Here is a 23,951-nt window from a genome sequence, read left to right as displayed (position 1 = left end):
CGTTTCAATTAACGGTGCAGTGTGTCCAATTTTGCCACAGCGTTACGGAGTTGGCAGAAATGGAATTGATTATTCATCAACGTGTTTTAATACGTGTATAATTTCATGAAAATAATAATCATTGCGTTTTTATGACCTTAGAACGAGCCCTTTATAATAACATTTATATCGAGGGCATTTAGCAGACGTATTTATCCAAAGCGACTTAGAATAATGCCATTTGTCAGAAGAAAGAGAAACAACAATAAATCTCTGTCGGTACAGCAAGGATGTTCATAGAGCCGACTGCAAAGCACTAACTATCACTAGGAATCGTTAAATTAGATAGCTAGCATAAGATGCTAAGTAATATTTTTTAGTGCCAGGACGTACAAAGAAAAATAAGTCAATAGATGAAGGTTTATAGGTTTATATCGACATAGGGAGTGGGTGCTCTTCGAAGGGGTTACCCCACTCCCCCTTTAGGTGACCCTGTAAACCCCGCCCTAAGAAAGGCGGTTACCTTTATAGAGCATAGAGCGCAGGTCGGTCCCCTCCACGTAGCTGATGTTCACCCGGCTGAACACGTTGTTCGGCGGGGAGCTGATCTCAAACACCACCCCCGTCTCCGGAGCTTCTCTGTAGTCTGATATGGTCGCGCTGTCCACTGGCAGAGGCCCTGGAACAAACACAGAAAACACGTGATTTTTATCTGTCTTTATGTAGTATAACCAAAACAGGGAAAAGTATTCATCTCTAGGTGTATAAGTACGCTGCATTATTTATGTGGCCTACATCTTTACACCTAATTGGATTTAATCTTCGCAAAATAGGTCAGGGCAGAGTAAAATCTGTGTTATGCACACATACGCAACGCACTGTAAATATTAGACAATGTCATAACTCTAATCCACATGGATATTTTAAACACGGTTCAGTTAAGGTGTCCGTTTCCAAAGGCTAAAGTAACGAACTAATCTCCTTTCTGAGAATTATTACATCAAATAAGAAAGAAAACATCTAGAAAAAAAGTGTTTTTCCAAAATAAATAAGCTACCTACCTAATAAGCTACCTTATTGCTTCTACTTTATTGCTATCGTTATTTATGAGGTTGTTTTAATTTAGTGTTTGTGATAAAAAGCATGTTGAAGTGCACGTGTGAAGAGTGCTAGGAGTACCCCCCCCCCCCTACCACCACCCCGTGTAGTGTATGGAACCTCTGTCCTGTCTTTTAAGTATTTTGAAACTTTTCAAAATAGAGTTCTGGCCAAAGTCTTGGCCAGAACTCCCTGGGAGTGGAGGGTCTCTCTCTCTCTCTCTCTATAATAAAGCATAAATCGTCGATATCTCGCCGCAGCGTCGGGTCTTTACGTGTGAGGACGCCCACGCTGCGGAGTGGCCGGGTCCAGGCCCGTCCGTCCCGGGCCAGCAGCGCCACCCGGTAGGCCAGGCCGGGGTGCGTCACGTTGAGCACCAGCGGCGGCGGGAGGCTGCCGTCGGCGGGCAGCGGGAGGAACGGGACCAGGCGGGGCCGCGGCTCGCCGGCCAGCAGCACGGCGTACTCGGTGACGTTGTCCCGCAGGTCCGACGGCTCCAGTACGGCCGCCATCCAGTCCTCGTCCCGCAGGGTCACCTGGAAGGCCGCGCTGCTCTGGAGGGGCGGGGGGGGGGAACAACAGAATGCATCATGGGACTTTTTTTGTGGCTGGTAAGTGCCGCCATTTTGAGAGTACTCAGGACAAGAGAGTAGTTGTTGTGTCACATTCTAAATCAACATTAATATACCATAGAGGGCTTTGTACATCAGAATGCATTATGGGAGTTTTTTGGTCGCCGATAATTGCCACCATTTTTAGTACTCAAGAGAGTTGCAGTTGTGTGAAATCTGAAATAACCGTAATTATACACTGTTTCGGGCTTTGTACTTTGCATCATGGGATATTTTTGTCGCGGATAATCTGCCTTTTCTTAGAGTACTCAAGACAAGAGAGTTGAGGTTATGTGAAATCCTAAATGGTCGTAAATATACCGCATCCATTCAAAACTTTGTTTTGCTACGTCTCGCATGAGATACAACGGCGGTTTCAAACACAATAATGTCACCCCATAATGACAAACCATTTTCAGATTGATTATTAAACAATGACCAAAACACTAATTTACTACCATAAACATTCTTATTCTCCTACACTTCCGGAGTCGAGACGGCCGTTGCGATGTGATTCACGATGTACGAGCCCTGAAGACTAAGAGCTGCTGGAGGTACGATTCAGGAGTTATAAAGAGAGAGAGAAAGCGGAGGAGAAGGAGAAGAGAAGAGAGCAATAGTTGGCAACGAAACAACCCCAAAAGACTGGTTGACGTGTGAGATTGATCCCCCAAACCAATCGGGAGAGAGCTGCCGTGATGGCTCTGAAGGCGGGTCTGAAAGCACAGAGGCAGGAGCGATGGAGACATATATTCTCACCGAGCACTTCACTCACTGATAGGGTTAGGGTTGGTCCAGATGGATGGCTATGCCATTTCTAACAAATTACAGTCAAATAAAAGCTCTTAAATCTTAACTGCTGCACTTTAAAGTGTGGGAAATGATTGACACTTAATTTTTTACGAATGATTGGCCGAACCACTCCATCATTCATCACCAATCAATGTCATCAGTAACATTGTCGATTTTTTTACTGCATTGATTCTGAAACACAGAACGACAATGCTAACATTTAATGTTGTGAATTGGTAAGGTCGGGTTATTGTGCCAGAATATTTTTTCCGGTTGGCAGCTATCCTAGTCAGTCATCGTGGACCCACGCACACACACACACGCACACACACACACAAATAAAACGACAATTACACACAAACAATAAAAAAACTGTGTAACACGGAGGTTGACAATCTCCTCCAGCGCTCTGTCACAAAGCACCGTCCAAGAGAACCGTTGTTTATCTTTCGCCGGTCGTTTCACGTTTTCCCCGAAACGTCGCGTGACCGTGACGGTCCGTATCGACGTTTCCGTTTTGACGTACGACCGGCCGACGCCATGTCTCCTCCCCCCCCCCCCCCCCACCAACGCTGGGATCAATGCGACAAAGAGTGCTAGCAGCATTAGCTGTCATTAGCAGCCACTGAGCTGCCGCTGGACCCGGCGATGGAAGCACAGAGGAAACCTTAATGACAGACGGAGATATGACAGCGCTTTCTGGAGGCGAGTCTGGCTCGGGTGGAGTTGGGGAGCTGCAGTCTCCTCCCTGTGGTCTACCATCAGGAGGACGAGGGCAGAGCGCATCAGGAAAGCCACACGCACATACACACACACACACAAATACACATGCACACACACACACACTCTCAACACACCATACACACTCAACACACAGCACAAATACACAGGCACACACACACACACAGGCAAGCGCGCAGTCACACACACTCACAAAGATACAGACCTACAAACACACACAGACACACAAAGAAACAGAAACACACACACACACAAAAGAGAAACAATGGCACACAAAGACAGAGAAACACACAGATATACACAGTCACACATATACACCAAAACACAGACAAACAAACACACACACACACACGTTCGCACGCACACTTTTAATCTGGAGAGACTGGCAGTAAAAATATAAGAGGGCGTAAAAACCCCATGAATCATACATAGTTGTTCTCTCTGTGATGCCTCCTCCTCTACGAGAGATTCTTTAGGAGCTTTCCCCCTTTTCTTCTTCTCTCCCTGCAGCTGATTCTCCAGCTCTGGGCAACGACCCTTGCTTTCTCTCGCTCTTTCTCTTTACGTTCAACTCTCTCTTCCTCCCTATATCCTTTTCTATGCCTCTCTCTCTCCCTCCCTCTCTCTTACCCTCCTCCTCCCTCTCCCTCTCTCCTCCCCACTCCCCCTATCGTCCCTCCTTTATCTCTCTCCCTCCTCCCCCTAACTCTCTCTCACTACTATTTCCTCCAATCATCTATGCTCCCCCCTCTATCTCTCTCTCCCCCCCTCTCTTTGACCCCATCTCTTTCTTCCTAACCCCCTCTCTCTCTCCCCCTCCTTCTCTCTCTCCATCACTCTCTCCCCCTTCATCTCACTCCTTCTCTCTCTCTCTCTCTCTCTCTCTCTCTCTCTCTCTCTCTCTCTCTCTCTCTCTCTCTCTCTCTCTCTCTCTCTTTCTCTCTCTCTCTCTCTCTCTCTTTCCACAAAGGGGCTTCTGTTCGCTGGCCTCCCTCGTTGCTGGTCACGGGGGTCCCTGACGTGGCCATGAGATCTGCCCTGGGGTTGGAGGTGTGTGGGGGGGGGTCGTGAAGGGGCTGGATGGGGGGGTGGCTGGGGGTGGATGGAGGGGGTGGATAGAGGGGTGATGGAGGGGTGGGGTGGGGTTGGCCGGAGGAGTGGGTGGGGGTGGATAGAGGGGTGCTGGAGGGGTGGGGTGGGGTTGGCCGGAGCAGTGGGTGGGGGTGGATAGAGGGGTGATGGAGGGGTGGGGTGAGGTGCTTGAGCCCGGGAGCAACAAGGAGAAGGCTTTTGTCGTAGTCTCCGGATTCTGTTGTCTTCACTCGTCTGCCGCGGTCCGTCTCTCTATCTCGATCTGTTCTGCCTCCTTATCACGCTATCTCTCTCCTTTCTCTCTACGTCTCTCAGATTCCATCTCTCTCTTCTATCGCTCTCTCCGTCTCTCAGATTCCATCTCTCTCTCCTTTTCTCTACGTCTCTCAGATTCTATCTCTCTCTCCTTTTCTCTATGTCTCTCAGATTCTATCGCTATCTCCTTTTCTCTACGTCTCTCAGATTTTATCGCTCTCTCCTTTTCTCTACGTCTCTCAGATTCTATCGCTCTCTCCTTTTCTCTACGTCTCTCAGGTGATATCTCTTTACCATTCACTCTCTCTCTCTTTATTTCTCTCTCCCGCTCGCAGATTTTACTCTCTTTTCGTTATCACTCTCGCTTTTCTTTCACTCTCTCCATTTCTCTCGCTGTCAATTCTGCTTTCCTCTGTCCCTTCCCCCTCTCTCTCTCTACACCTCTCCTCATCGCTCTCTTTCTCTCCCTCTCCTCATCTCTCTCTACCCCTCTCTCTACCTCTCTCTCTCTACCTCTCTCTCTACCTCTCTCTCTCTCTCTCTCTCTCTCTCTCTCTCTCTCTCTCTCTCTCTCTCTCTCTCTCTCTCTCTCTCTCTCTCTCTCTCTCTCTCTCTCTCTCTCTCTCTCTCTCGTCCATACCATCGGCGTGGCAACCGTCTGCGGACCTCCGATGCGACATTGACGAGGACGGGGAAGATTACCTTTCATGGCGCCGTCGGAGGCTAAATCACCACATTTAACCGTTCTAAATCATTCATGGAGCCCTGCACGGTCACGGCTGCCGGGCTGAACACATTAGGCCTGCGTCTGGTGGCGCTGAGTGGCAGCGGAGGGACTCTGTGAGCCTTGTTAATTATGGACTATGATAAGAGGATCCAGAAAGACAGTATCGCTTTCAAAAACCCTCCTGAAAGGTTTGGCGGCCGGGTGTGAGGCTCAGGAGGTAGAGCGGGGTGACTGGTAACCGGAGGGTCGCCGGTTCGATCCCCGGCTCCTCCTAGCTGAGTGTCGAGGTGTCCCTGAGCGAGACGCCTCACCCTGACTGCCGCCGACCAGCTGGCTGTCGCCCTGCGTGGCTGACACGGATTTCGGTGCGTGAATGCAGTTTGTTTACCATTTGAGAGGCTAAATGGTGGGAGAACCGGGTCGTACGCCCCGGTAGTACAATAGGATCCAAGTGGAGTTTCGCCTGACAGCCAGCGATGAATAACAGATGCTAAGCACTTCCAGATTCATGAAGATTTCAGCTGGAAGGCAAGGAGTGTCGTGGTTTTTCGTCGACAGCAGAAACCCTGCTTCTCAGTACAGTAAGCGGAATTGGGAAGAGAGCTGCTGGAGGGAAACAGGGCGGCATTCCGAGCGCTCCCGACCGAACACCTGATAAAGGGCTCAGCCCGACCCCGCCCGACATGTGGAGCGTCGGAGCCCGACGACCCGCCCTCCCAGAAGGCCTTTAGGGGCCCGGTACAGGGGCCCGGAATAGGGATACTTGGCGCCGAATTGATTCTGAGGATGTATGAGCAAGCACTTCTTGGAAATGCAGGAAAAAAACACTTTCAACTTTTCCACATTCATTGGCCCACACACACACGCACACACAGAAAGAACGCAGGAAGATAGCGACATAATAGTTCTCAGCGTAAGCCGGTAATGCCTGCTGTTCTGCTAATGAAATTCACGGAAAATAATATAATTGGACCAGTTTGAGGCTTTTTTCAGTTTTTTTCGCAAATTTGCATTTCATTTTTTTTTTAATTTGCAAACTGAATCTGTCAGACCTAAATCTAGACCGCAAGAGTTGCTGCCCCCGCAACCCGACCCCGGATGAGCGGATGAAGATGAGTGACGAGAGAGAATCTGCCCGACCAGTAAAGTCTGGGAAAAGGGACAGTCTTTATATCATAGCTTGGCGATCTAGCCTGTTTTGGACCAGTGTAGCAAAGGGCAGTGTATTCTACATTGGGTGGTGGAGCATGAAGGGCTGATTACGGTCCCACGTTCACGCAACGCAAGGGGGTTTACGGACCCCTGACGTCCTTGCGGACCCTCCTTGCGTCCACCGCAAGGGCCTGACATGAGCCTCCCAAAAATGGTAACCTTCCGTCGAGGCGACGCAGTAGCAAGGGCTGTGATTGGTCCGCTCGCTAAAACCCGACGCAGAACCATGAAGGTTCATGACTGCGTCGAAGGGTCTGCGTGGTCGATGCGTTGCGTGAACGTGGGACCAGAATCAGCCCTTAACTTTGGCCCCACTCCGGAACCTCCGTGCTCTGAATGTCATTAGCATATCTCCGCGGGGTGTCCTCCTCCTTCATTATCTGACATCCTGCTGGTCAACAGCCCCCCCCCCCCCTCCCCCCTCCTCCTCCCACACACCCATGGCGTTCTCCAAAAGGTCACCTTGCTCTGCCCTGTCCAATTGCCTCCTTCCTGGTTTCCTTGTTTATGGAATACGGACTATTTCCATGATCGTGTGTGTGTGTGTGTGTGTGTGTGTGTGTGTGTGTGTGTGTGTGTGTGTGTGTGTGTGTGTGTGTGTTTGAGTATGTGTTTGTATCTATGTGTGTGTCCATGATTTGTGTGTGTGTGTGTGTCTGTGTGTGTATCTCTGTGTGTGTCCATGAATTGTGTGTGTGTGTGTGTGTCCATGATGTGTTTGTTTATATGAGTGTGTGTTTGTGTATATTATGTGTGTGTGTGTACGTGTATCTATCTGTGTCCATGATGTGTGTGTTTGTATGATTGTGTATCTACGTGTGTGTGTGTCCATGATGTGTGTCTATGTGTGTGTGTGTGTGTATCTATCTGTGTGTGTGTGTATATGTGTGGGTGTGTGTATCTATGTTTGTGCAAGCGTGTATGTATATGTGTTGAGTTGTAGCTAACAATTCCATCCAAACTTGTCCACGCAATCAGATCATGTGACAGTTTGCATTTCTATGATTGATTATGTGATAATTTCTGAATCCCCAGTGGAACATTAGCATACCCAATGCATGCTTGGTTTGATTCAGCAACCAATCAAAAGCATAGACTCAAACATCCCACATGATAGCGAGCCGTTGTGATTGGTCGGTTAAAATAGCAACACAGTTTACTTAAAAATAGCGTCGTAAACAGAATACCGTCAAAACAACTCAACTTTCTGTGGCGTACTCGTGTATAATTGGTCTTAAACTGAGCATTTATTGATTAAAAGATTTATCCAAACGCAATCTCATGCACGATCAATACAAAAAAGTATTGATTTACATCCTGGCCATACGTACGCTACATTTCTGGAGAACACAAAATAAACATTGTTAGGCCAATCCTGACACTTCAAATCATCATCATCATCATCATCATCATCATCACCAGCAGCTCTTGTCTCCCCCGTCATCGTTATTATTCTAGGTACGGCGGCACTCAGTCTAGTGGAGGAGATGGGGGAGTGTGAGTGTGTGTGTGGTGGGAGGGAGGGGGGGGGGGGGGGGGGGGGGGGTTGGGGGCACAAAGTCATAATATCTGGAATCCCAGAGATAAGGCAGCCTTTCATTAACGGGCTCAGTGGGAGTCGTTCACACAAACACACACACTCACACACACACGCAGACACACACACACACGCACACACACAGACGCAGATGCAGACGCACACAGATTTAGACACACTCGCACACACACACACACACTCCCACACACACACAGACACACACACGCAGACGCATTCGCACCCGCACACACTCACACATACACTCGCAAACGCACACAAGCACACGCACACACAGACACAAACACATGCACACACGCAGATACACACACACGCACACGCACAGTCGCACACACACACACACACACACAACCACACACACACACACACACACACACGCCTCCTCCAGCCTGCGAGGCTCATCTGTCTTGCTCTGTCATCTGGGTGTGGCGAGAGAGCCATGAAGTCGCGCCGTGGCGGATAAATAGTGTATGTCTGCTGGGCCAGGGCGTCAGAGATCCCAGCGTAACGACCCCCTGGCATTATGCTATAACATACCGGATCCTTCTGCGTGCGACCGTTTATCTACAGGGCGGCTGGGTGAATACAGAGTAGGAACGACGCCATCTTGAACGCTTACACTAGAAGATCATTCTAGATCCTCATTCCAGCTTATACTATCTGGTGTCCAAGCTATGAGGATAGGTTAGTGAGCAAACCTGAAAGACAAATAAAGAGTATAACAATATAATAATAATTAGTATTATATTATCCATGTCAACGGATGTATTTTTTATTAACACAGGCTGTTGGTCGGAAACATTGGACAGTGACCTTTAAATGGCAGCCATTTCCAAAAAGACATTTAGGGGCAAAGCACGAGGCCACAGGTGTAATTGGAGCTAGGGCTCCAACTGAAGCAGTGTTTGGAAGCAGAATGAGCTCTTTTACAGCGTCAGTAAACAGCCTAGATCACAAACAGATCTAAATGTCCCTTCCCTGTGAGTAAAGGCCCAACCTACACTTGGCCTAGACCAGAGGACAGTTTGTCCTGTGTGTCAGTGTTACAGGATGCTCTGTCGACCTGAAATGTAGGCTGCACAGAAAAACCCATTTTCTTTATGTTATCATTTATCTATCGTTCTACCTCAGGCCACAGCCCACTTAAAGGACATAGCAAAAGATGGTTGAAGACAACAATATAAATACTTCTCTCATGTCTGTGGGCATACTCTGTTCATTTACCATTGGCAGAACATGATGTCCCCATTACACTATTTAATCACATCCCACTTCCCACGTCGAGAAGCCACGAATAGAAAAATACATCTCTTATTGACCACAGCTGTAGAGCAGGAGAAAGGAGTGCAGAGCTACTAGTACTGAGTGCAATAGTCCTGAAATGGCTTCATTGCACTCTAAACCCACTTCCTCGCTCGCTCCCCGTAACGTTATAACTCAACCATAATAACGTCCTGTGATCGGACTCTGGCCTTGTGTGTATATATGTATTCAATCAAAGACACAGACGCAAACACACACACACACACACACACAGACACACACGTATGTATGCGGATGCACACAAATTCTTTGTGTTATGCTATCGGAGGATCATTTGGTCTTTTGGGGCGGGGGGGGGGGGGGGGGCTGTGAAGTAAAATATTTACAGTTTTTCGCAATCGCTCGAGTACATTTCCCAAAAATGCTAGACTCACACTCCTGACAAAGCAAAACTCTCAAAACAGTGGAAACCCCAGGCGTCAAAGGCACTGAAACACACTTTGCTCTCTGGTGACCCTGCTTGATCAGTCCATGAACAAAGACTCAAAAATCCCAAACACTTGCATCATCACCGGAAACACAGTGCACACATGCTGCTCTCGACTCAAACCCACAACGCACTGATGCTTTAAGAAGGTAACAGAGATAAGGGGCGTTTGAGAGGTTTGACTGCCTGCCCCAACGTTCTGGGTTCAAGTATATCCGCAAGCAGACCTGTAGGCATCCTTGAGGAGAAAGCCCTATCCCCCTACTTGCTCCTTAACTACATGCATCTGAATTACATTTACATTTACATTAGGGCTGCACAATATATCAAATTTTTATTGTGATGAAGATATTGCCGTCCCACGATGACACGTAGTGTCCTCGCGATATTTTCGCGGTATTTTTTTTAAGCAATGCATCCGCAAAAAAAATAACCAAAAAAGAAACTAGCCCCGCCCATGCAGTATACGCTCTACCTCCGCTGCAAAGCAAAACAAGCGCTCCCTGTACACCTGTCTGCGACTGCGTGAGTCGCTTACAAAACGAGTCGATGCTAAAGTCTCATCCAAGGAGTACACGTTGTGCCGGTTTGTGCTAGGTATCTCAGTATAATACGTCCCAATGTCGGCCTTTAATCCTCTTTGGCCAAGTGATGCTCCTAATTCCCATGATGCAACAGTGCACGATGACATCAGAAGTTACCCTTGGACAGCCGGGCATCACTTCAGGGCCTCGCTGGATGGCGAGAGATCTCGCTAGTAACACATTTCCGTGGCACAGATACTCAGATAAGGAATTTGGGTCAGAAAACTCAAAGGCTTACCGCAGCAAAATGGATTATCTGATTGGTCGCCAGAAAGGGAGACGAGTACAGCAAAAGCACGAGAAAGAAAGTCAAAAGAGAAACTGCTGTAATTCTCTTCCTCGTAATGAGAGCGATAGCGTTACGGCGGAAAACAACCACCACCACTTGGGATTAGGAGAGCGTTCCATCGGGATGATGCGAGTAATCGATCCGGATCAGGATATACGTTAAAAAACGGGATTAGTGAAAGCTGCACTAAAAAAACAGTGCATCTTTGTTCATCTGGAATTGAAAGAATATCTTTTTGGCTTTTTGGGATTTCTGTGTAATGTCTCCGCTTCCTACATCGCTGCGTGAAATGTATTAAGGCCATGAAGTCGTTTAAGAAAACAGAGTACTGTTAAATAGGCACTTATCCACTCCCCTTTGGAGACTGGGGAAAAGGTTTGAGTGGGTGAAATACCTGAATGATCTGAATACATCTTCCCTTCAGATGGGTGTCCATGATTACGGTACTCCGAACCAGAGATAGACTAACATCCAGATAATAGAGATCTCTCTCATACAGCACAAGGTGAGTGATCTCTGGGGACATCCACGATTGCTCTGGCAAGGTGGAGGAAGCCACGAAATCCAAAGAGTTACAACCACAAAATACACGTCTTTCTCTGATTCTAAGAGGGTGTCCTACTCCCGGATAGCCAACAAAGAAGAGATGTTTCATGTTTGGAAACGTAAAACGCAATCTAAACATCACTCCCCTAGCCATCCTCACTCTGAGATCCTGTCCAAACTCTCACATGGTTAGTCAACCACTAAAGAACTACATCTCCCACAACGCTCAAAGCACTACAAGGACTATTTTTGTTTAAGTGTACGGCCCTTGATTCTCACAACTTTTAAACCCTGGCTGTTTCCTTTTTTTAATCTTTTGATATTGACCTTCAAATACCACAAGATCGTAATTAAACTGCTCTGGCAGGCCGACCCAGACTTTTAAAAGGCCAAGCTAGTTCCTCATAAGGGCACTCTTCAATCATCTCGCCGTCCCACAATGCACTGCTTCCTGTCCCAGGGAGAATGTGGAGGGGTTTGTATATTGAACTGACCCGTCAATGTGTTTGGAGGATGTGCGGGGGAACTGTTCTGGAGACTAACTCGAGTGTGCCGTGGATGCGATGAGAGCTTCGAGTGGTTGGAGTAGTAAAGGGACCATCAATTACTCTCAACATTCAAAACCCAACTGAAGCAGACCGCCTCAGAACCGCACAAGACCTGCTGTACCCCTGCCCTTCATCTGCTCCTGGGCCATATTTTACTCCTCGACAATTTTATCGACCATTACACTGATTCTAAGCAATTTAACTGTCTGTCTGTCTGTCTGTCTGTCTGTCTGTCTGTCTGTCTGTCTGTCTGCCCCTTGTACTCAATAACAAGATGCCAGTCTAACTCGCATTTGATCACACAAACACTGTTTGTATTAATACCATTTCAGCCATCCCAAACCTATTTAAAGACCGTCCTAATAACAGGGAGGACGTGTGTGAGCATATATTTAAAGGCACTTCACTGTGGTACGTATCAAAGAGCGAAAAGCACATGGATAAACTCTGTAGAAGAGGTTGAGAGATTAATATTAACATTCCAGGCCAGATACCCCCAGTTCTTCCTCTCAATCTCGCCCCCTGTCCTTCTCAATCTATTGACATGGCTTTCTGTTCCTATCTATCGTCTATTTCCTTGATTTTCTGTCTGCCCCCCCCCCTCTCTCTCTCTCTCTCTCTCTCTCTCTCTCTCTCTCTCTCTCTCTCTCTCTCTCTCTCTCTCTCTCTCTCTCTCTCTCTCTCTCTCTCTCTCTCTCTCTCTCTCTGTCATTGTCCCTCGGTGTCTGTCTGTAATTCCCTCACTCTTTTACAGACTCTCTTCTTATCTATCTCTATCCCCTTCTGTCCGCTCTGAGCCTATCAAGACCTTATTCACCCTATCTCTCGTCCTGTCTGACTATCTACCTCTCTTGGTCGCTATGTCTATCAATCTATCTGCCTGCCACTCAAGAGTCTCTCTCTCCCTCTCCCTCTCCCTCTCTCTCTCTCTCTCTCTCTCTCTCCCTCTCCCTCTCCCCCTCTCTCCCTCTCTCCCTCTCTCTCCCTCTCTCCCTCCCTCCCTCCCTCCCTCCCTCCCTCCCTCCTCATCGGCTGTCTGGGATGGAGAGCAGTCAACAGTGGAGCCTTCTCCCTCCTGGCCCCAGATCGTTCTGCCTTCTCCCCTTTATTTGGGTTGCCATGGCGACGACAACGGTGGGGGAGGGGCGAGGGGCTGTGGAGGACCCCCCCCTCCCCAATCCCCTTGTTTCACTTGACAACAGAGCGCCTCTGTGAATTAAAAAAAGCCAGCCTACTTCCTCGAAGCGGCCAGACGGGTGTGTAATCGATGGCAGAACTCAACATGAGTCATTCTTTCGCTTCTGAGAGTTACGTGCCGCATAATGCCATCCCGTCGACTCTGATACCTGAGAAGACACAGTATCCAGTACGAAGCCAGGTCACTGTTGCTCAGCGTATGTTCAACAATGATCTAGACTCCATATTTACAACAGAGATGTTCTCCTGGTAAGACAAATGTAAATGCCTGGACAGCATTGAATCAACTTTTACTTAGTCTAATAATCCTTATTGTTAATTTTGTATGGTCTAAATAAATGCTTGCTTGTTTTGGTCTCATATAACACTTAACCATACAACATTGTGCCTTAATGACCGACCGCAGGATTAATACATTAATAAACAATGTCCTGATAACCCATATTAAAAGCAGTACCCCAAGATAATGGTTAAACCGGAACGACATTTCTTATCTGAATGCTGCTATCTGTACGTTAATTCGTTCCAGTACTGCTCAAGTATCGTCTGCTGGAATACAAAACGCAAAGATCAGTAATGCTCCTAATTCGACATTAATGAAGCATGTCCAATATAGAGAGGCCCTCTACATTGTCTATGAGGCCCTCTTCATTGTATTATGAACACGCACTCATCCTGATCATGTGAAGGGAGGCTGGTGTTGTGAAGAAGCAGAAATGAATATTCAATGGCCCAGGGGAAAAGGAGGCAGAAGCTTTCAAGGCCAGAACTATTTATTTAGGCCGTGCTGTTTTTATCCGTTATTCTATTCTTGTTCATAAAGGGAAGAGAGAAAAAAACGTAAAAGAACTTCTATTACTTTTACTGTACTTGATCAGTGAAAGCGTTGACTGTGAGGTGGGTTTCAGGAATAAGTAGAGGCAGAGTTCTTCACCATGTCTCCCCCGTATTGTAAAACAAAGCAAAAGTCAAACAAGATAAGGATTCTTTTTTTTTTCCCGTTATCTTGCGAATTCCGAGCGAGACGGAGAATGGGCGTCGAGGGATCGAGAGGGTGATGTAAAAAAAAAAAAATCACCTGAGGGAAACACAGAGGGTATTTCGTCACGTTCCCTTACATTTCATCAAACTGGCACAAGGGAGACTTATCTCTGATGAAACCAGAGTACAAGAGAGGGCGATGTTTAATCATGTAGGGTGAAACGCACTCTCTCAAACGCACTCTCAATCCGGTCCCTGACCTGTTATTCTTTCCGGCCCCTGTTTAAAGCCCTACATACGACTCCCCCTATTTCAGAGCCCTGAGCATCGAGGAAAGCAATGTAAACGTACATACATTCACATTTACATTTAGGGCATTTAGCGGACGCTTTTATCCAAAGCGACTTACAATAATTACATTTGTCAGAAGAAAGACAAAAAACAATATATCTCTTTCGTTACAGTAAGGATGTTCATAGAACCAAGTGACAAGCGCTAACAATCACTAGGTTAACCCATTCCCTGTAATACAACAAAGATAGCTAGGAAAGGATGCTACACAATGCTAAGTACTATTTTTAAGTTCAAGGACGTACAACACACAATCAAACGTACCACGTTTGTGGGCCGTTGGCTATTTAAATCTTCAGTTCAAGAGAAATGGCCTGGTGTATTCTGTGTTTGTTTTGGAGAACAACTTGATCCAAACAGGGAACGAACCATAGACTCAAGTTGTTCCGAGCTGCCGAAAAACCCTCCTCAGTTTGGCTTTGAATTGGGTGTTGAATCAGGGGTGGGATTATAATGTTACTCTGTTATAATAGGACATGATCCATGTCAGAGGGAGGGGACACACATTGTCGATTAAGATATGTAAGAGAAGCTCATTTGCTCATATGTTTAAACATGAAGAGGGGACATGTTGTAGGCCTGACGCTGTTTGAGTGGAAATCAAACACTATCGTTGTGGAACGGCCTCGTCTGCCAAAGGAATTCTCTTGGATTGTAAACTCCCTTTCATTGGCAGACCATCAATCCAAACTTGTTGGATATATTTCCCGAGATAATATTGGCCAGATGGTTCCGAAAAAACCCCAAAAACATACCTTTCAAGATGCTACAGCATATTATCCAACCGGAAAATAAATAATTAGTTTCAGTGTGGGGCTATAGGTTTCAGTCGGACTGAGAAAGGGTGCGTATGAATCGAGCACATATGTGGAAGCTCTCAGGTCATTACACAAATCACATTTATTTCTGTTTTATGGGCGTGAGTGCGCTCCTCTCATGTATCTTATTTCTGTAAAGAGAAGCCCATGAAGCATTAGTATCACATATATCTCTACGGTGCACGTGAACGTCCACACCCTGCACAGCCCTTCTCCAGAGGTTCACCTCCACCTCACCCAAAAGACGAGCTGGGGTGAATGACGAGCCACGATTACCACTACAATAAAACGTCTCACAGATTGCAATAAAATAAATACAATAAAAATACTAATGATTTTTTTTTAATGCTTCAATTTTAATTGCCTTAATTATCATTATTATTGCAGTTTTCTGAGGCGCCCTTGAACATCTTTCAACGAGAAAATCGAATTTGGCGAAAAAGAAATGAAATGGTGAGATGGAGTTTGTGAAAGAAAAGTTGTGTCTGGGGGAGGCATGAGGAGGTGGGGGGTGTGGGGAGCAGGGAGGGGGCGGCGTGCGGTCGACCGCGACCAGGAAGTGTTGCCCCCTGCTCAGGCAGCTGCCAACATTATCATGCAAACCTGAGGGTATTGACTCACCCTCCCAAAAACTCTGGCACCAGTCGATGGTCCATATGTGTATTAGTGAGAGAGAGGGAGCGAAAGAAAGAGAGCGAGAGAGAGAGAGAGAGAGAGAGAGAGAGAGAGAGAGAGAGAGAGAGAGAGAGAGAGAGAGAAAGAGAGGGAGAGAGAGGGAGAGAGCGGGAGAGAGAGAGAAAGAGAGGGAGAGAGAGAGAGGGAAGGGAGCGAGAGAGAGAGAGACAGAGAGACAGAGAGAAGGGAGCGAGAGAGAGAGAGAGAGAGAGAAGGGAGCGAGAGAGAGAGAGAGAGAGAGAGAGAGAGAGAGAGAGAGAGAGAGAGAGAGAGAGAGAGAGAGAGAGAGAGAGAGAGAGAGAGAGAGAGAGAGAGAGAGAGAGAAGGGAGCGAGAGAGAGAGAGACAGAGAGACAGAGAGAAGGGAGCGAGAGAGAGAGAGAGACAGAAAGAGAGAGAGAGAGAGAGAGAGAGAGAGAGAGAAAAGGGAGCGAGAGAGAAGGGAGTGAGAGAGAGAGAGAAAGAGAGGGAGAGAGAAAGAGAGAATGAGAGGGAGAGAGAGGGAGCGAGAGAGAGAAAGGAGCGAGAGAGAGAGAGTGAGAGAGAATAAGAATGAGAGAGAATGAGAATGAGAGAGAGAGAGAGAGAGAGAGAGAGAGAGAGAGAGAGAGAGAGAGAGAGAGAGAGAGAGAGAGAGAGAGAGAGAGAGAGAGAAAGAGAGAGGAGCCAGAATGGGTGAGTCAGAAGTTTTTTTTGTGCTGGTTGGTTGTGCACACAGATAGGACGAACCAAAGCGTGGTCCCGGCCGGGGATGTGAGCCAGTGATCTAAAGGGCAAGGGACGTCCCAAGGCCATGATCTAATGAATACAGGCCTCGGAGAGCAACCGCCGTATGGAGAGAGAACCCTGTGTGGTCATGTTATCCCCTTCCCCACCCAGTCAATCTTACCGCAGACATACAGCCGCGGCATATGGCTCATCCTTCACAGTAAGAGCGCACCACTGCACAAGGATTTTGGCACTTATTACGAAAGTTCAACAAGTGGGTTTGAGTGGATAATATGAATATGCATAAGCTGAGCATATGGCAGGAGAACATCCTTCCGCCGAGAGAACAACCATCGCTATTGTTGACGGACAAATTATGCAAACATTAACACAAGACGAAAATGAATAGAGCTATAAGGAAAGAGGATGGAAATGGATCCATAATAAGGGACCACCACAAAAAAAACACGAAAATAAACAGACCTATTGACATTCTCTTATTTTTTGCGAAAGATACTTTCCACACTAACGAGATCATCTGCAAACGAGTCAGACCTCGAGCCCAAAAATAGAGCGAAGGCGAACTTTTAAAAAAACGTGAAAAGATAAATAAAAAGGAATCAAGTGTACGGATGACAGCAACGAGGCCCAGATTAGCGCTGATGAGACTGCCTGCTGGCCCTCTGATTGGCTGGCCGTGGCTCTGTAGGAGAGAGCACACAGCCAGCCAGAGTTTGATCAGCCTGGATTGGATCGGGGGGGGAGAGAACACGGGGCTTGATCCCGCTCTTCTGCCTATATGGTCACACACACACTCACACACACACACGCACGCACGCACACACGCACACCCGCACAGCCGCACACCCGCACGCACACAAGCACGCCCGCAACTCACACACACACACGCAGGCACCCACACAGACCAAACTCACACACACACACACACACACTCACGCACACGCCGAACACAGACACACACACACACACACGCACACACACACACACACAAAAACACAGCAGTGGTACAATGAGCTCGGACAGAACTCTTCCTTCAAGAGAAAGCTCCTAACTGGCTGACAGACAGACAGACTGAGTCTGTACCGAATCCTTTATGCGCCGCTGAAAAGCCTTTCAGTTTCGCTCTTGTTGGTTGATAGTCGATCTCAGCTGGTAGTGATGGACAACGGCAATTCAGAATTCATCCCGCCTCTATTTTGTAGGATAGAAATACATACATTGCCGAAAAAATTGAAAATGGACGCCTGGAAATTGACACGGAAATTACATTGCCATTCAGGGTAAAGGATAAACTGTCAAAACATATTTTGACAGTTTGATCATTTTATCTGGCAGTGCATCAATGAAACATGAACGTTTTTGATTGCTGTATGGATGTCAAGTCTTCCTCGAGCCGTCTATTCGCTCATTCTCGTTAACTGCGGGAGTAATTTGCTCTGGAAACGTAAGGAAAGGAAAACTAATGAGTAGCGCTTGTGCCAACACAAGTGCAAAAACCTCACCCGCCCGTCTGCGAAGACCCGGGCAAACGCCCGAGGATCTCATTAATTAACAGAGAGCCGGCGAAAAGAGATAATTACAGAAAACGCCCAAGTGACTCCAACCACCGTTGATCCACAGAGTTCTTTAACTCACATCCCGACTCCTTGTTTTTGTTGTTCTGGGTGAGAGGGAGGGTGCTTAATCAAACTAAACAAAGAGTAATGAGGGACCGCTGGATGCTGTGTGTTGTGTTCCCAACCCCCCCCCCCCTCCCCCCACAGAGAAAACAATGGGTGTTCGACAACACAAGGAGGGGTGGTGGGGGGGGTCCCTCCCTTCAGCCCCCACCCACTCTCTGACTGGCTCAATGAGCCCTAACAATGACGCCCTATACAAACTCCAACAAGACCCGTGCTGAATGCCCCCCATGGCACCAGCTAAGGATGGGGCCGGTGTCTTCTTTATAGTGCTGCGTCCTTCCTCCACCCTCCTCCTCCTCCTCCCACCTCTTGACAGGAGGACAGGAAGCTATCGGCAGATCAATAATGGCTGCCTGCTATCCGTCTGAGGCGTCAAGTCAGCGGTGTGTACCTTCTTCTACTATGTCCTGTGTTTCTTCAGGACGCGTGGTTAAGGCCCCACGGCGGGCTGGGGGCCCTGAACAACGCTGGAGGGGGACAGCGACACTGGGATGTCACCGAATATGCAGCCTCTTTTTCCATCAGCGCCCGATAAGATGGTCAAATTTAGAAATTCATTCACTTTTTCCATGCTGATTTGTTGAGGGTAGGATGCGGTTGATTTCGAGTTCAATTCGATAATGTTCCACTTCTCTATCCAGTCATAGTGTTTGCGCTGCACTGGATTTTTAAATCTCTCGTATCCCTACATAGGATGCAACATCTATCAGCTAGACCCAGCCTTCAAAGGGCTTAGGGGTGTCCTGTAACATAACCCATGACTGTTACTGTGATCAAGAGCACTATGTGTTGATTTTCAGTTTGTTTTTAGCACGCTAAAGCTAAGCTAGCCCACAGCAAGGTTCCAGTTGTCTACACTGTACTTTCTTAACCATATGGCAGCAGTAAAACAGGCTGATAGCCACGGCTAATGCTAAACGCTAATGCAGACGTCTTGCGGTGGTGGCTAATGAGCTCACATGGGTGGTCATTAGTGTAATCTTCCTTCCAGAACCATACCCGATTACACCCCAAAAAACACACACACTACTGCATGTTATTGGACTTCACATGAGCAGATCTGTGGGACTGCACTCCAGTGTAATCGACTGCAATTATGGAATTATGCATTTGATATGTTTGGTGTAAAAACATATTTGGGACTTGGTTAATTGCTCCGACTGTGGGTGTTTTGTTTTTGAAAATGGCATCAAGATTCTGAAGGAAAATCAAAGAGTCAATGGGGAGACACACTCGGGAGAAAACTTTATGCCTTGTTGTTTGTTTGCATAAATAGGTGGCATAGGACGCCTGAATAACAGATTAATAATAATAATAATACTTGCTCTTAATCATACTATTTGGCAAGTTTGAATAATTCAAACTTTTGATTTAAAATATAAGCTAGACAGCTCGATAAGCTTTCCAGGTATTCATTCATTGGTTTCATGAGACCATTAGGTTTTTAAACGATGAAAGGCAGGAGGAATGGGTTTGAGTTATGTTCGACTGTAATCTACTGAATGGCAGTGGCACTGCTTGGGTTCTCAAATGCACTGGATCAATATTGAATTATTTATCTGTAATAAATACGCAGGCAATGTTGTAGCTCATCAAAGTTATGTCTGCAGGTTTTGTCACTGCTGTTATTGGGCCTGTCAATCAATTGACAGTACAAGGAGAGCAGTAGTGGCAAGTCACTCATAGTCAACAATGTCACTATGGCCATCATTGTCTCCGGTATATTCTCTATGGCACCAAATGATTCAGCTTTTCACAACGTAGTCTCCACAACTGTCAATCTCTGTCCCTGGGGACTACCTTCGGCTTTCAAAAAACACTACGTATTTATATTTTTTTACATATTTTACTTTTCAGATTTCTGATTCAATGCATTGTTTTTAGCGGTTATTAAGGTGAATTTCCCAGCCTCCTTCCCTCACGCGGGCACCTCCCGCTCTGTGCCTCCAGACCCCGGACTCTATGCGTGCAGCGCCTGCTGCTTTAGATACGGTGATTCGGCCGCCCCCCCCCCCTGCTGGGTGTGTGGCTATAACATTGGACCTACATTATGCTAACACATCACACGTCGCTGAGAGCCAAGTGAGTGGGAGGAGCCTGGTACGGGATGCCGGGTCAGAGACAGGTTTATCATGTATAATAAGGAAGTCTTGTATTGCAGCTGGTTTTACAATGCACAAAAATAACTTTGCACTTTTTTTTAGTATTTATTTATTGTATTTTTATCTTATTAAGTATGGAAGCTCTCTGAGGAAATGTGTGGTGTTATGTCTGTCTGGAAGCTGCAGTGGCATTGTAATTTCAAAGGATTATTAAAAATCTCCTATTACACTACTTTTCTGGTCTTAATTTCTTATTAATGACTCCTATAGCGCAACCTGACACGAATCACAGCACAAAAAACTATGTCGATTTTTCGGGAAACTCTTCCTCTCATCTGGCCGCTTTCAGCATTCTCCGTCAACACTCGGCTTCGTCCTTCTCCGCCCCCTCGCCCCCCTTCCAACCCCACTCCGTTGTGATTGGTTACCTTCCGGTAGAGCATGTTGCAGCAGTACCATACATCGAAAATCCGGATTGTCCCTAGTGTTTAGCGCTCTGCACAACCCCCCCAGACGGTCAGCAGGGAATACGTCGTCTACATGCAGAAACGTCATTATTTGACACTTGAGTATGGTTAAACGTCAAAAAAAGCATTATAGGTGCTCTTTAAGGATCTATTTATCTATCTATATTATATGAAGTGTCTTCAACTTCACATGTCTTTAATTTACACATGTGTTCATTAATCAATCTTAATGTGTTGATTCCCCTTCCAACATTAAGTCAAATGTTGCAGAGCACCTTTGGGCAACAACTAGAAATGCCAGCCAAAACATTTTTGTGACCTCAGTGTAAATCAGTGGTCCTCAAACAATGGGTCAGACACACATGCACTGTCATGCACGCGCACGCACACACACACACACACACACACACACACACACACACACACACACACACACACACACACACACACACACACACACACACACACACACACACGCATAGGAAACAAATCTAAAAGCAATATAACTCATCTCCTCCAATATCGTCCTGTCATCCCCACATGGTGGTTCACCAAACAAACAGGAAATTAAAGACAAGCCAGCCAATCAGATAACAGGTAGATAGATACCATATCCAATCGTCTACGGGTCGGCTGTCATTCACACCCATTCTGGGGTCCGGTCTACACCAATGGGTTGAGCAAGGCATTCACACAAACAGGGTTGGGGATTCGATTCCCACTAGGGCCACCCATGCACTCACGATAATGCAATGACGCTTTGGATGAAAGAATACATACTCTGAATGTCATATGTAGTTGCTACTATTTTCCCTTTCACCAATTGTACTTATTAGTCGAACAGAGTGTGTGTGTGTGTGTGTGTGTTTTTGTGTGTGTGTGTGTGTGTGTGTGTGTGTGTGTGTGTGTGTGTGTGTGTGTGTGTGTGTGTGTGTTGGGGGGGGGCCTTCTGTAAACGACAGCCTGATAACGGGAAAGGAAAACGTCATGAATGACACGTCACAATGACTTCTATCGCTAAAAACACAAACTAAACGGCAGTAGCAGAGAGTAAGCCCACTCTAAGCCGGCTTTGAAATAATGGGAGTACAATTCCTGCCGGCCCTGAGCTGGACAATTGAGCAAAACAAACATGTTTATAAAATTCATTATCTCATGAATTATTTAAAGCCATGTCTGCTCATGAGTCTGGCTGTGCAGGCATGTATCCTGAGGCCTGTCAGAACCCAAAGACTGATGGAATCCAGGTGGACCCTATCTCTATGTTTCTCTCCACGTTTCTGTGTGTGTGCGTGTGCGTGTGTGTGTGTTAGACAGAGAGAGAGCGTTACATTTAGTGTGTGTGTGTGTGTGTGTGTGTGTGTGTGTGTGTGTGTGTGTGTGTGTGTGTGTGTTAGACAGAGATAGAGTGTGTGTGTGTGTGTGTGTGTGTGTGTGTGTGTGTGTGTGTGTGTGTGTGTGTGTGTGTGTGTGTGTGTGTGTTAGACAGAGATAGAGTGTGTGTGTGTGTGTGTGTGTGTGTGTGTGTGTGTGTGTGTGTGTGTGTGTGTGTGTGTGTGTGTGTGTGTGTTAGACAGAGAGAGTGCCAAAATTGAGTGTATGTGTTTGTGTGTGTTAGACAGAGATAGTGTGTGTGTGTGTGTGTGTGTGTGTGTGTGTGTGTGTGTGTGTGTGTGTGTGTGTGTGTGTGTGTGTGTGTGTGTGTGTGTGTGTGTGTGTGTGTGTGTGTGTGCGCGCCTGCGTGTATTTGTGCCTGCGTGTGTGTGTAAGACAGGGAGCGAGAGGCTGTGCGTGATGTGAATGTGTGTACAGTTGTGTATGTGCTCTGAAGCGAGTCTTACGTTCAGCAGTGGATGCAGGGCCTGCAACCAGTGAGACTGACATGGCTGTTGAATCAGCCGACTGACCCAATTTTGCCTGAAGAAATAGGCTATACAGAGAAGCACATTTCGTTTGCCACCTCCGAGTAACGTGCTGCAAACCATGTGAGGGATGAGATTCACCAGAGCACACGACATACAGTAGATAAACCGACCCACATTAATAATCTAGAATATTCGGGTATACAGTGTGTTTCCAGCCACAAGCCGTCACGTTCCACATGACAAGCCAGACAGGCGGAGCGTCGCGCAGCCCCCTAGCTGATGGGTAGCATGTTTCCCCTCATAAACACCCCGTAGTCCCGGAGAAAAAGAGGAAAAATCTTACCTGGATGAAACACTGGAGATAGATCGCCCAAAGAAATGTTGAGACCATGATAGCTCGCAGACAAAAGTCTCCTTTTCTTAGCTTTCACCAGTATCTCGTTCATCCAAACAATGGCGATTTTTTTAGCTGCATAGGACCGCTAACAGCGCGACTCGACACGCGTAATTGTCTGCGCGCTTCGCTCCCAACGCTGCTTTCTTCACTTCAAAATGGACCGATAGTGGCTAATACCATCCCTAACGGGGGAAATACTTGTTGGACAAGAGTGGGTCGGTGTCTTAAGAGGGGTTCCCCCGACATATACGGTGCCCTGGAGAAAGGGATGGTGGGACCAAGGCAATGGTCATCATTCCAAGACGAGACAGACGTATGCTACATGGAGAGACAGAGGCTGCTTTCTCCTGCCGCTCGCCGACGCCCCGCCCTGTTCTCCCTAGGAGGAGGCTGGGGGCCCGAGGCACCACATTGGTGGACTGGGTATCATTCCGCGCTTTTATTCGTTACATTAAAAAAAATACGATGTAAAAAATATTATTAAAAAAGTCTGTAAATAAAGGAAAAGTACAGTTGGGTCAATCGTGTTTTAGAAATCTAATGTGGGGAATCTAACAAAGGAATGGTCAGCAGATCAAGAGATGGAACCAGATGTTGAATTTGATGCTGCATCGCCTAACATAACGGTTCAAGTAATTACTGAAAAATCGTTTTTATGGTAGCATAAAGGCCATACAAAAGTTTGAATGACAATGTTACTGTTTGGTAATGGAGATAGTGATCAGTATTCCGTTTTGTAAGTATCGTAAAAAAAGAGAGGAAAAATATTTTCATGCATTAAAGAAGCTGCTCCGCCTCCTAGTGGTAAAGGTTGGAATGGTTAAAATATATACCTATATATTGCCTATAGTTACAAAAAGAGCATTAATCGATTGAATAAAAGTCGAGTACGACTATGAGTTCGATTCC

The 23,951-nt window shown here is 46.7% G+C and overlaps 1 protein-coding gene across 3 annotated transcripts in view; it reads right to left on the bottom strand.

Annotated features, from left to right (window-relative positions):
• The window catches only part of ptpro (protein tyrosine phosphatase receptor type O), a 57,719-nt gene extending 34,314 nt beyond the window's left edge, over positions 1-23,405 (bottom strand). For 2 of the 3 annotated variants that reach the window (XM_030353127.1, XM_030353129.1), the window contains exons 1-3: positions 22,989-23,404; positions 1,352-1,631; positions 503-658 (exon numbers count right to left, since the gene is read on the bottom strand). In XM_030353127.1, coding sequence (XP_030208987.1) covers positions 503-658; positions 1,352-1,631; positions 22,989-23,036 — 484 coding nt within the window. In that variant the 5' untranslated portion in view covers positions 23,037-23,404. Of the gene's footprint in view, positions 1-502; positions 659-1,351; positions 1,632-22,988 lie in introns of all 3 variants that reach the window. The other variant, XM_030353128.1, reaches the window with a different exon arrangement.
• Positions 23,406-23,951: the final 546 nt, after the last annotated feature.

Source organism: Gadus morhua, chromosome 4, assembly GCF_902167405.1.
Source record: "Gadus morhua chromosome 4, gadMor3.0, whole genome shotgun sequence".
NCBI classification, from domain to species: Eukaryota; Metazoa; Chordata; class Actinopteri; order Gadiformes; family Gadidae; genus Gadus; species Gadus morhua.
The sequence above is the reverse complement of the archived record's forward strand: the minus strand, read 5'-3'. Positions and strand labels throughout refer to the sequence as shown.